At 38.0% G+C, this 13,903-nt stretch overlaps 1 protein-coding gene across 6 annotated transcripts in view; it reads right to left on the minus strand.

The window, feature by feature from the left end:
* col16a1 (collagen, type XVI, alpha 1) overlaps positions 1-13,903 on the minus strand; it is an 83,531-nt gene that overhangs the window by 37,495 nt on the left and 32,133 nt on the right. For 3 of the 6 annotated variants that reach the window (XM_008421598.3, XM_008421597.3, XM_008421600.3), the window contains exons 8-15: positions 13,168-13,236; positions 7,685-7,717; positions 2,017-2,052; positions 1,888-1,917; positions 1,715-1,735; positions 1,508-1,552; positions 447-485; positions 280-342 (exon numbers count right to left, since the gene is read on the minus strand). In XM_008421598.3, the coding sequence (XP_008419820.1) occupies positions 280-342; positions 447-485; positions 1,508-1,552; positions 1,715-1,735; positions 1,888-1,917; positions 2,017-2,052; positions 7,685-7,717; positions 13,168-13,236 (336 nt within the window). Of the gene's footprint in view, positions 1-279; positions 343-423; positions 486-1,507; positions 1,553-1,714; positions 1,736-1,887; positions 1,918-2,016; positions 2,053-7,684; positions 7,718-13,167; positions 13,237-13,903 lie in introns of those variants that run through there. The other 3 variants (XM_008421599.3, XM_081612788.1, XM_008421601.3) reach the window with 3 other exon arrangements.

Genomic DNA, 13,903 nt, shown 5'->3' on the forward strand with positions numbered 1-13,903 from the left:
TGCAAGCTTTGTTGCTCTAGCCTAATCTAACAGGCATTAGCAGGTTGACTTAACGCAACAGGAGCGGGCAGATATCAATGAGAGCCCGAGTTTAGAGAGCGGTACCACATGGGTTTACCGAATATCCGCTTAGGCCTGATAAAAGTAAACGCACGGCAGGATGAGTGAGTATCTCTCGGAGATGTCCTCTCTTATTTATGCGATTGTATAAACCGCATTTTGACCTTACTGTCTGACTTGCTCTAGATGTGTTGAAGAAAACAAGCACGAAACACCTACATCCTTCCCCGGTGTTCCTGTCAGGCCTTGTGGACCGATCTCCCCTTTCTGACCTTTTTCTCCCTGGACAAAACCACCGAGAGAATGAGAGGTTAGAATCTAATTGGATGATCATTAGGGGGTTACGTCTTGATTATTAATCACCAAAAGTTTCTTCAACTGTTCACCTTGTACCCAGCTGCCTGACCCCGGTTGGAAGCCGTTCCCTGTGGAGGCAATCAGCGGAGATAAGGCCAAGATCAATGACTTGGCTCTAAAAGAAAACAAAACGTACACTACACACACACGCCCACACACAACCTGGAGCACGGCAAACATAGTAAGCAGTCAGTAGCCTGCGTGGGCTAACACCAAGAGGCTATTGCCCCATTTACACCAAGTCTCAGAGAAAGAGCTGGTCTTTTCTAAAATTGGGGAAACGACCGAGTCAAACCTCAGTTTTTTCACATTTTGCCAAAAATACAACTATAGACTTTTTATGGCAGCAGGACAATTGCCAAGTCCAAAAAATATATATATGTTTTTTTCAAAAAGGGATCTAAATCCCATGGATTTGTATTCACTGTGACACCCAAAAAAAGAATAGCGCGTCTATATAAAGTGTGTAGTGTGGCAGAAAAGAGGGGGAAAAACAAACAGAACAGGTGATCCAATTTACACATATTCCATTAATTGGTCAGAAGTTATCAAAGTAGGTTTATCCAAGTTAATTTATTATGTTTATTAAATTGACAAGTCAGACAAATGCATGCCATGCAAAAAAGTTTAACAAGCTCAATTTAATTAATCGTGATTAAATAATTGTGAGCTGCATTCTCTGTAGATGTCCTACTTTATGTTGGTCTACAACATAAAATCCTAGCAAACTACATTGAATTCTGTAGTTGTAAAGCGCAAACTGTGAAAAAAAAATGTTGAGGGGGTGTAAATATGTTTACAACTTGTATGATACACATGTTAGCCGGTTGCAGCTTACTCATTAAATCCCACTTTCGTCCTGCAGGTCCACACGTTTACACTCTTGCATGGTTAATAAACACTCTACTGGTAAAATAAAAATACACAAAGAGCAACAGGGTTTCCAGCTGCATAATTAATACTGTGGCTGAATGCCTGAAAAATGAGGCTCTGCATAAGAATCAACCCAAAAATGCTGAAGGGGGTTTAGCTGGGTTGGAAAGCGCTGGTACGTGTTGCTGCAACCTGTGACTGAAACTCTGGCACTCACCGGCTCGCCTTTCTCGCCCTTCTGGCCCCTGGATCCATCTGTGCACTGAGGTTAGAGACAGTTGGTTGGCACAAATTTTCACAAATCACTTTTGGCAAGAAGCAGGAGAAAAAGGGCCAATCCTAGCTCACTGTAGGCTATGCAAAAAAAACAACTAAAGGAAAGGCAAGCAGCATGAGCATGGGAATCAACAACTAGTTTACTTACTGGACCTGAGCAACCATCGCCCTGAGACAGAGAGATAGAGAGGATGGATGATTATTTGTGAATGCGTCGTGAAATCAGAATGCTGTATCGTGTTTCTATTTGGTCAAATTGCTTCCCATTAATTAGTTTCATTCATTTTAGCTTCACATTACATCTACATCCTTCATACTCACCCGGCCGCCGTTTCCTCCAAGGTTTACAACCTGAAAAACACACACACACAGGGAACATGGTAACGTAGCTCTTGGATTGACATTTCTAACATGATCTTATGGAAAGAAGTAAAGATCAGCGATCCTTACATTTTCCTCCTTACTCAGGAGTAAACAACCAGCACACTACAGACAGACACAGAGAAAGAATAAATTAACATTGCTTTGGGCTTTATGAAGAAATTAAGTCTTGTAGTTTCCACTGTCACCTGACAGTGGCACTGTTGCACAAAATTCCACTTTTCAAAATATCCCTGCTGCTACATTATGCTGCTAAAAGAGGATGAGTTGTATGCAAGTGGGCACACACACACGCACACGCACACACACACACGCGCACACACACACACACGTACGCGCGCACACACACACACACACACACACACACACACGCACACGCACACACACACACACGTACATCTCCCGTGGGAACAGGAGATCAATAGGAATGTCTGATTCCCATAGCACCGGAGTGAGCAGACCAGCTGCTCCTGCAGGATGGTGCAAAAACATGATCACAGTCACATGCACACACCAAATAAGGACAACAATTACAAATAACTGAAGCGTTTTTTTTTTCTTTTCTTTTTTTTTGGCGGAAGCGGGTAATTAAAGCTGAATTACTGCAGCCCGTGTTTCTGGGAGTCTGGCTTTCACACACCAGGAAGTTTCCAATATGCTGAAGTTGTGACTATACGAGCTTGCCGAGACGAAAGCGAGTCAGAGAGAGAGAGAGAGAGAACGGTTGTAACAGCACAGAGACAACGTGTAATTCTAGCTCTTCCCTTTATTCCCCTCTTCCTCTCACACGCTGCGGATCCATCAATGGCTGCCTGAACCAGCTGCAGTGACAACTCACTCTTTCCATGTTCTCATTCGCGATTGAACGCAGCTTAAAAAGATCTACTAAAAGCCTACGGAGTACTTTATTTATTCCCAATGTTACATTACAAGGCAATAAAAAAGAAACACTGCTCTTATGAGCTCATATTGCTGATGTTAGTGCTCTTAACTAATTCAGATAGCTAATAACACATCCCCTAATATAAAAGTTTAGAGTTTGCATATTGACTCTTAATGGCAACTTCACATGTTGCCATTAAGAGTCTAGAATGAAGATTAAGCTAAAAGTGAACATCTGAATAGAGAAGAGGAAGGATTATAGTGACTTTGAAAGTGGGATGGCTGTTAGTGCCTGAAAATCTAAGCAGGCTAAATCTATTTCATGAAGAATTTGAGCAGTTTGGAGGCAAAAGATGGTCTCAACCAGTATTACAAGGTGGACCTCATACACCGGTAGATGGGTGTGTTGTTAGCCTTAACGGTCACAGAACCATCTGTTTTCTGTCATTTCTATAGTGAACATTAAATACTACAAACTTCTCCCTTTAACTTTATTGTTACATTGAATTTCATTTGCTCAAAGTTTGCTCTTACTCTGTTTCTTCGTGGTTTAGAAGGTAACAGCTTTTAAATATTGATGTTTCTGTCAAGTTTGATAAAAGTTTTTTTATAATCAGGACATTAGAATAAAAAATTCAAGAAGATTTATGTTCATTAAAAAGATCCTTCCAGCATTTAAAACAATCTTTTGTTTTATTCTTGATCAAAAAGAATATCATACATAATTCTCTTATGTAGATTTTAGTGGGTTTTTCTTTAAAAAGAAGAGGCTACTTGGCTTTTATTAGCACCAAAGCAGATCTGGACACACCCTAATCTGTATCCTACATATGACAGATTAATATTTGAGCATATTAATATTGGGTGTGTGATGAAATCCTAGTCTTAAAAAACAACAAAAAAAAAACTATCATATCATAATGTATGCAGACTATTTGTTTTGAATGACCTCAAGAAAGCAACTCTTAAATGCAATTGAATCTTACATTTGTATAAATATTTAAATCAGTTCAAATCAATGACGCACTTTGGTGAAACCATTGGTTAATCGTCAGCGTGGATAGACAAAAACTCTCCAAGTATTTAAAAGGAAAAAGAAAAAAATAAGAAGCAAAGGGCTTGGAATTACAAATACCAATAGAAAACAGGACTGAAAGTAAAGTGCTCTCGGTAAAGTGCATGGGGAGGTTAAGCTTTGCTGCCCAGTGGCGACTTTGTGGCTGACTCCACAGCGGCTAGCTGTACCTCATCAAAAGACTGGGGCACTGAGCCGTGTACAGATGGTGGAGAAGCAGAACCTTTTTTTTTTCATAGAGATGGGTCCAGGACCTCTGATGTCATGACAAGATGAAAACAGGCTTTCAGAAAAACAACTTATCCAGAGTGGAGCCTATCGTGTGTGGTATAAAGACCGCTGCCGGTATGAAACTGTAACAGACTGTGTCCCATTGGGAAAGACATCCGGTGAGTAAAGGTGATTCTTATTGAAAGAGGCACCTCATTATTTCAATACAGGCTAGTAAAATACAATGCGTCTGTCAGACACTGCATTAGCAGGAAGGATTTGTGCATTAATTAATGATATGCTTTTAAGTAAACCGCCGTAAAGACAGGAAGTACAACAGGAAGTGTGTTTGGGAACACGATCGTCGCATCGCAGAACAAGAGAAGACCCAAAAACCTGAGTCTAAAATGCTCACATTGATGCAGCAGTACAAGGACAATTGATTCATTCCTGTTGAAGGAACCATCCACTGTTAAGCAATGTTGGAGGGAAGTTAATGTTCCTGTCCTTGTTGTTCCCGGTGAAGATTTCGGGAGAGTTAAAAGTGACCATCAGGGGATGGACACGCTCCTGGATTCATCCCATAATCACAACTACCTAATTATATCCTAATTCTACCCATTTCTACCAGAACACAGCATAACACATGGCCAGAAAGGTAAGGTCAATGCAACTTACCTGTCTTCAACAAGTTGTGAGGAGATTGTTGAGTTAATGGTTGTAAAACAGCTAATGTTTTGCTGTTTCTATAGATGCAACTCCTTACCTTGATTTAGATCATCTAACCTTCATTTTTAGACTTTTTTAGCAAACAGGAGAAAGTTGTGAAACCATTTTTGGCATTTGAAACAATTCATTGTCATGCAAGACAGTTTAGCAGCTTTTCTTATTGCGATAGCGGAAAGCCTTGGATTGGATTTATCTAACGGCGGAGGCCACAATGTTTTGATAAACGCAGCAACATGTCAGGGTGGAATAACGGCCCGCGGCGCATTTAAAGAAATCGTTTATTTCTTTAGGTCCCATGCACAGTTCATTCTCTAAACTTGGCAGGCGTTAACATCACAGAGGCCAGTATTATTGAAGTGGGGAAGTTTTTGATTTACTCCAATATTTGCGCTCGTTCCGCTCAGCATCTGCTTCTAGATGGGAGAACTAGGACATTTGTATTGGTTTGACATTGAAGTCACTGTCAAATACTTGGCAAAGTTACTGTGCTGGGCCTTGTAAGCTTTTCGGCATAATAATTCCAAAATGTGAGAGGCTCTGGGGACGATGTCTAGCTATCAAAATGAAAAGAAAAAAAAAAAAGGCAAGAAAAATGCAGCCATCACATTGAAAAATGAGATTATGTAGGATCTGCCTTTTGGTGAACTCTTGTAAAAAAAAAAAGCATACTTAATTGTTTCTAAAAGACAAATGTAACTCTTCAAAAGTGTAACCTAGACGTTTCTCAGACAAAGTGGAATCACTTCGGAGCTTTCATTAAACCTCACGGATTGAAAATGTGTCCTTCAAAACTTCTGACAATGCTTACGGATTACAGTCAGCGTTTCAGAGTGTATCTGGATCTGACAGTGCTTGTCAGCAGCTGCCAGGACAAAGTATCATTTCCCCAAACGGACAGAGTTGAAGAAAAAAAAAGAACTAGACAGAGATGCCTCAACAGTATGCCACTCATGGCCATTGAGTCTAAATTGGTAATGGAGTCGGACATTGATATAATTCATGAGTTTCCTTCCAGAGACGCCAAAATGAAATAAAATTCTGTCTTTATAAGCTTTCTGATTTGACAGATTACAGTGACTTTTTAGCAGCAAAAAACCAATCAGCATTGCTGTCTTTTAACTTCATTGTTGTGGATAACTCTGAAACTGCAAAGTCAAATAGCACTAGATTGTGTTTGCATGGTCGCCACGGCAAACCCTTAGAATTGCCATATGTCTGTCCTCTTAAGTATGGATTTGTCTCATTTAATTGCGCACCCCATTTTAAATCAGTATAGGCCAATTTTTTCTTTTTTTCAGTATTTCCGGGTTGTCCTGAATGTTTTTTTTATGTATTTATCTTTTTGATTGGTTATGTGGTAATGAGTATGTGGTAGCATGTTATTAGCAAATAATATTTGAAACAGAATATATTCTTGAGCTCATAATTAAAGTTGTGTCAAATTACCAGATAAGCATCACTTGGCACTGTCTGTTTGGAATGTGGCAATTACCTGCAAACTATATGAGTCACTTAACCTACTGCTAATATAGATGTTGATAAAAGTATTGCGTAGGCTGGCCTTAATTAGCGTCTGCATGGAGTGAAATTGTAGCGCCAAGGTCGTTTGATTGATCTCCGACTTTTTGCTAACATGATTTACTGTAGCCCTTTTCCTCAAGTGCCATGTTTGATTAAGCCAAGACTGCAGCTTAGCAACAAATCGCCAGCATGCAGATTTTCCTGAATTTTTATCCACTCTTGTCGTGTACGACTTGTGCTTTGTCCTGCAAACCAATGCCAAAGAAAGGGAACTACATTCTGGGACTGCACCACTGAAATTGCCTTTTTGTGCTGCTAAGAGATTTCTGCAGATTGATGGGAGCTGAGCCTTTTGACTCACACGACCATGAAGCGCAGATGTAGAGGAGGGGGGAAAGGCATAGAAGAATAGCTGATGAGGTATGACATGAACACTGGTGAAAATTGGCTCTTGACTGAGCTTTGGGATCATGTAGTAGAGGTAAAATTTAGCACACATTCAGCCCGTTTATTAGCATAATAACATTAATTCATGAGTCTGCTCGGTGTTAGGGATAGCTGAAGAAGTGCATGGTATCCACCCTTCTAAATCGATCTTATCCAGCGGGTAAATTACCTTACATCTGCATTGAAAAAAAAAAAAAAAGAAAAAAATCTGAGCTCTTGTAATCTCACCAAATTAAATTCACTTTTATTTCCTTCCTCTAACGCTATGGTGAGCCACGAGCACCAACCTGGGTAATGCCCCACACATTGAGGAAGTCAAGAGAGGCAGCCTGATACATTAGTAAGCACTCACCGGAGCAACATAATGAAGCGTCTGGAGTTTTGTATTCTATTTGTGAACAGAGCCTGCCTATTGCAGGTGAATGACAAAAATTAATAGGCAGAAGGAACACCCCAACTGAGACCGGTTGCATAATGAGGCGTAAATCAGTTTCTCAGTCAGTCAGCAAGTGTTCGAGAACGGCAGCAGGAGACGCCGTCAAATGCACAACCTGCTTAGCCTGCACATTGTCCTCTTGTTTTAATTTAAACAGAACATGCGACTCTTTGGACGGGCTTACAGAGACAGCAAAAGACTCAATTCAAAGTGTTGCTCTGGAAAAAAAAATAAAACTTTTTTTTTTTGTTTTGTTTTTTTCTCCTAAGACAGCAGTATGAAACTGGAGCACATACTGGGAACATCCTCCTCTCGCTTTGTGAACCGAAGAGTTTACAAAGCGGTCTTAGCTGGAGCCAGTTGTCCCGCTAGTCTTATTAAAAATGCAGCAATGTTAAGTCACGTGTGTGCGAGTGGGTGTGAATCGTGAGGCTTACTTTTTCTGCAAGATCCTTGGATGCAAAAATATCCTGTTGGTGGAGAGAAAAAAAAAATAATGAAGGTCATCAGACGACATTTTTGTATCGTAGGGAAGTTGTTGCAGTCCATCCTTTTAAATTTTGCATCATTTAGAGACCATTGCATCAGATAAACCACAACAATAGAGAAAAAAAACGGGAGACATTTCAGTTACATTGATATGTCATTAGGATTTATTCTGTACTGTATTTTTAAGAGATAAAAAAAAGGATGAGCTCATGAAGAACATAAAGTACTGAATCCTATAAGCCCCAAGGTACGTAAATATATAGACCCCCTGCTGTGTGCAGAGTAGCAAATTGATTTGGAAAACAAGAGTCAACAAGGAAGTAAAGGAAGCAAGCAAAAGCTGAGTGAAAGCAATTTTGCTCAAGACAGCAAAGGCAAAAAAATAAGAGCAGTGGCATAGAGAAGAAGAGAAAAGCCATTTTACAGGTAGTGTTGAACTTCATCATAAAAACTCCAGTAGTCACACATAAGGCTTTAAAAAAAAATAGGCACAAAGGAGACTTTGGATCTTTTGAAGCCCGGATGACCTCTCAGTTGGAAACTGGGTTGAAAGCAAGAAAGTGAATAAAAAAAAAAAAAGAGGCTTACAGTGCAGCAAGATAAAAAACACTGTGGGTGAGATTTGTCATATTTCAGGAAGGCAGCAACTGCTGTGACCCCCCACCCTTACACACACACGCACACACACATAAGCCCATACCAAACTTTATTTGATGCTAGTTGCAAAGAAAGGTTGTCTGACATCATCAGAAGATGGGGTTTGGTACTGAGGGTCAGAGGAGTCAATTATACCTCTTGTATCCTGCTGCCCTGCTGGTGAGACAACCTCTGCAAATTGCAACCAAACAATTGATAAGGCCAATGTAACCTTACTGTAAATCTCCCCAGAAGGTTAACTTTTTTTGCATAGTAGTGTTATTTAAACCTCTAGCAAGCTGAGTTACTACAATTATGAAGATGATAACATATTTGTCTAGATATTAGCCATACAAAGTTGACTGTTAATGGCATTCTACTTAAGGTTGATAAAGTAAAAAAAATAAAAATAATAAATAAATTAAAAAATAGTGCAACTTACAAGAAGTCAATTGTACTATTGCATACTTGAATTTCATTTGCCTGGTAAAGAAACAGCTACTTGGTACACTCTTCTCAAGATGTCAAATGCTTGAAAGTGAAAGTTCAATTTACAGAGTGGACTTTCTGATTAATTTGGTTATTTATTATCAGACCACATAAAAAGCACTTACAGATAAATTGGCATAGTATTTTCAAACGCTCTAAAATTGAAAAGGCATATGAGACAATAATACTGATGCAAAATAATAATATGAAGGAAACATCCTTCACAGGTAATATTGTAAATAACTAAAACACACACTCTTTTTAATGATTATCTGCTTGAATAATTGCCGATGGACAAAAATCTTATTAGTCGTTCCACAACAAAAGAAGTCTTGATTTTGCTCTGAAGCAAATTGGTCCTTACTCCTACATTTCTAACCCTATGTAACAACCAACTGTGCTGCATTGTTAACTGTAGCTTGGAGGCAAACAAGAACAACAAGATGGAATTTGATTTCAGCGGAGCTTCTTTTATGTTTGTTTTTCCTATAACTGTGCTAAAGAATAACTTTGCTTAGCACCTTCACTCGATTCATTTTATTCAGCCAACGTCGGTCAAATTAATTTCAGTACAGTGCAGATTAGATACGTTTTAATTCACTCCAGCAGACAGAGGTTTAAAATCAGTCAGTTTCAATTAAGATTAGTCTGTACTTTGCAAAAGCTTGTGTTGTTCATCTCAATACAACAAATTTCATGTATTCCCACTCATATTTCAAAGAATGAATTGCACTTAATTACAGAATTTAAAGTATTAGGATATAAACGTAAAGTTTTAAATAACATTAGCAAAAGTAGGAATTTTTATCCGCACTCTTGACTTATGTACACATGAAATAAATATCTAAAGATGACAAAAAGGCAGACAGAGCCTGTGTAATCAGTTTAGAAAACAGGATTTCACTTTTTGGCATAATTTCTCAAAAGTGTCTTGCAAACACATCCACGTCGTTGCTTTTTAAATTTGGCTGACCCCAAATGAACCATCCTGTTTGTTTGGTGAATACTCCATAAACAGAAGACACAATAAAGCATGCATGCATGCAGAGTTTAATGTGCCGTCCCTAGAAAGGCTCAGTATCATCTAGGCTGCATGCTGGAACCTTGGATTTAACGGTCCATTTACTGTGTAGGAAACTAATAAACAGATAAAAATAGAAAGTTTTCTAGTCATTTTGTGTGAATTTGTGTGCGCGTATGTGTGCTAGCAAGTGTGAAAAAAGCAACAATAGGAGAAAGGTTAAAAAACAGAATCAGACAAAATATGGGGAATAATTATTACGCTTTAACGAAATATTTTTTTTGTACAAAGGTTTCACACAATAAAGTCATTTTGTTTTTTTCTTTATGAAATTCTAGGTAAAAGGTTGATTTTTGCAAAGCTTTTTGAGCTCTGCTGAAGACACGCTCTTATACGGCAGGGAAAATATGTATTCAACGAGTCAATATTTTTCACAGAAAAAGTGTTTTTTTATGTTGATTGATACCTAAAACACACATACAATTAATTAGTCCGCGAATTATGTATGATGATGAGCGAAAGATTGAATAAACTTGGAACATATCAAGAAAAGGAGGCCCTGAAAGGAGTGAAAGGGATAACAATCTAAGAAAACAGCCAAAATTTGTCAGAGTTTGGAAACGAATACTTAGATCCATACGGACAAATTGATATCAGATGCTTTAGAGTAGACGCTTGTCTGTGGTCTACAGAAATGGTTCTCATTACATAAGCATCACACAGGACATATGTGCCTGAATGAGTAACAGACATGTTTAAGACAGTTTGAGGTTGTTATTACCAACAAAGGATTTGCTACTGTAAAGTAAAAAATATATATATATTACTAGATGTTTTCAATACTTTTTTTAAGCCATTTCACATGCCATGCAGAAAAAGTGAACAGTATGCACTCACATTTTGTATCGGTGCACACAAATTACACAATAATTTGTACAAACTAATATGGAAATTCGAGTCGATGTCGATATCCGGTATCAATATTGTCGCAATCATAGATAACTGATATTTACCAATATCATGTATATTATTTTACTACCATTTTGACAGCTTTTCAAACACAACCACACCGCCGTCTTCCCCGCAGCTTTTCTGCTAATACAGATTTGTTACAAAATGACTAGCATGGACCTATACCAATGTTATTGTTGATATATCACACAATTGCTTGTGACAATTGCTTTGATATTTGTGGATTATTAGTTTTTGTTTCTTTACATGCTTTTAAAACCAAACATTGTGGTTTGAAATGAACTAAGAGATTACAGTGTGTCAACTACATATCATGGTCCTTGAGTCTTAAATATCTCCATAAGCTGGCAGATATTCATAGTAGTTGTTTTTATCCAAAACAAAACAAAAAAAATTTAAAGTAATTTGTTTTCTACTCCAAGATGCTTAAACAGGCAAAACTGTAAGAACTTCATTAAACTCCAACGTAATTTTTGTGTAGTTTTTGTAAAGGCTTGCACAACGAGTTTATGTTTAATATGAACGTAATCTAGCATCTGTTGCGTTCCTGGAATTTTAAATAATTTAGTTGCTCCATCCATTTAGGTTTACAGATTTTCAGACTGAATTACATATCACAGTAGCAGAGCAGTCAAACTGCAATTATACAGAGAAACAAGTCCAAGTGACAGTGAGAGATGAGGCAGAGAAAAATACATGAGATGTTTGTGTCTAGCTGTGAGCATCAATGGGATTGATTATTTTGTCCCAGAGTCTGGCAGAGCTTGAGCTACAAGTTTAACTCCAGAGAGTTACAAACGCAAGTCTCAATGAATAAATAACAGATTTTAGATCCCCTCCACCCCCCTCTTTTAATATGTATGATGAAATAAAGAGTAACAGAAAAAAAAGACTGTACAAGGAAGAACTTTGTGAGTCATTGTTGAAGCAATCACCAGAACCAACATTCACATAATACTCCAAAGTGACGCAAAGTCTACAGCAGGGTTTAGTTTCAAGAGGGAAGAAGTATCATTTTTGACAAACTGCCCAGAATTAGTTTTTCCCTGAGACCATCCAAGATAAATCCGTCTGAATAATAACACTGTCTGTTTCTTTGTGTGCCATGCATTGCGAAAATACTTTTTTTCTTTTTGTCCAATTTGTTGGAAAGCTTAAATTCTCGCCACCGAATTTAAAAACAAGAGCCTTGCAAGTGAAAATGCATTGCGCCAGGCTCTCTTTAAAGCCTTGTTTCTGTCAGTGAAATGCATTTTATAACTGAGGATGTAGGGTTTGTTGTTATCACTTTCATACTTCAACTCCATTGAACAACACTTCTGTAAATGTTTGGGAGCTGGGGAAATCAATATCTGCACTTCTAAAGGCAAAAATGTTCTCACTGTTTAAAGATTTCCTCCATTGAACATAACAGCTTTTGTATTTTTTATGTTTTTATTTTCACATAATGCAGCGCTGCTTTCTGTGGGTGATGGGTAGGCACTGATGTCAAGGCTGTTCAGTTCTCGTCACAAACACCAGCTTATTTTATTTTTTTCTTGAACTCCTCTTTGAAAAACATGAAAACCACCCGTCCTTTGTGCACACATGCAACTGCATATTGCCAAACAATGTTGGTTTTGTTCATGACATACACTATCAGATGGTCCTCGTCTTCTCGGCTGTGCAGCCACGATTTAGATCAACAATCCTCACAAGACAATTTTAAAGGAGCCTAATATGGAATATCCCATCATTCTTTTCATAAAATGATCAAAATTTAATATTATTTTATTTTCCTAACAATTCCTCCCCCTATTGTATTTCAATACTATGTATTTCTCATCCAGGCTGCCCGTAAAACCCATCTCTACCTCTTTTATACACTCCTAATTCCTGTGTATGTATGATTGTTGTGGGGGGTGTTGATACTTTCTTCAAGCGGTCAACGAACAAAATGCATTGTCAACTGTAGACCAGTCAACATTTCATCACGGAGCCAAACATATAGCAGACCAGACCAGAAAGCACGAGTTAGACCTTTACCTCTGTGGCACAATTTTACTTAAGTGTGTTTCTAATTCCTCCAACTGCATTGTAAACATGTGTCCCATGCTAGAGCAGATTCTCTTTCACATATATTTGGAGAAAGACGTTTTTTGTTTGTTTTTTTAATTATTATTATTATTATTATTATTATTATTATTATTATTATTATTATTATTATTATTATTATTATTATTATTATTCAAACAATGTTTATAATTACATTTTGTGCTTTTATCGAACAACAGCCCATCTGTAGTTTGTGCGTGTCGCGGATGTGGAAATTACCTGGCTAAACATGTTTTCATCCAGATCATTTTCAGCCGCTCGACGACTCTTTGCAGCATCAGTAGGGCACTGCAAGCAGGAGACAGAAAAAACATGTTACAGTATACTTTTCACTCTGTCAGGCGACCTTATGAACAGTAATGCCAATAAAATGACAAAGTGGTAGCACTGCATTACATTTTTTTGATAGCAAAGGCCTATTCATTCACCCTTATGACAGTGAATCAGCTTATTAGCTGGTGCAAGTTACCATTGTCCAAATGTCAGATGGATTGGAATGGGATTGGTTTTGCCCTTTGGTTATAAAATAACTACATAAAAGCTAGGACTCCTGTAGATGTCATTGCACAAATAATTACATTAATTTTTTCTTCTGCTAAACTCACAGACATCATCTTCTTAGTTATGAGGGTTTGAACTGAAACACAAATATGTTGCATAGTGAACGGGAAATGATGCAAAGCTGCTAGCTTGACATGCATATAAATCATACAGGTTATGTTTTGTACAACAAGAGCAAAATCTTTTTCCTTTTTTTCATGCTCAGTAGGACTGGATGTAAAGCTCCAGGCAATATACAGTAAATGTTCAAGTCATGCCAGAGACTCTGATTTGTATTTAGGCTTGGCCTTTTGCTGGACCGTTCTGACATGGATTAGCTTTGATGCGAACAATTCTGTTCTCAAGCCTCTTGTAGCCTCTCGCAGGATTTTCCTGTGTTTTCCTCCAGCTATCT

Source organism: Poecilia reticulata, chromosome 11, assembly GCF_904066995.2.
Source record: "Poecilia reticulata chromosome 11, P_reticulata-male-v2, whole genome shotgun sequence".
NCBI lineage: Eukaryota > Metazoa > Chordata > Actinopteri > Cyprinodontiformes > Poeciliidae > Poecilia > Poecilia reticulata.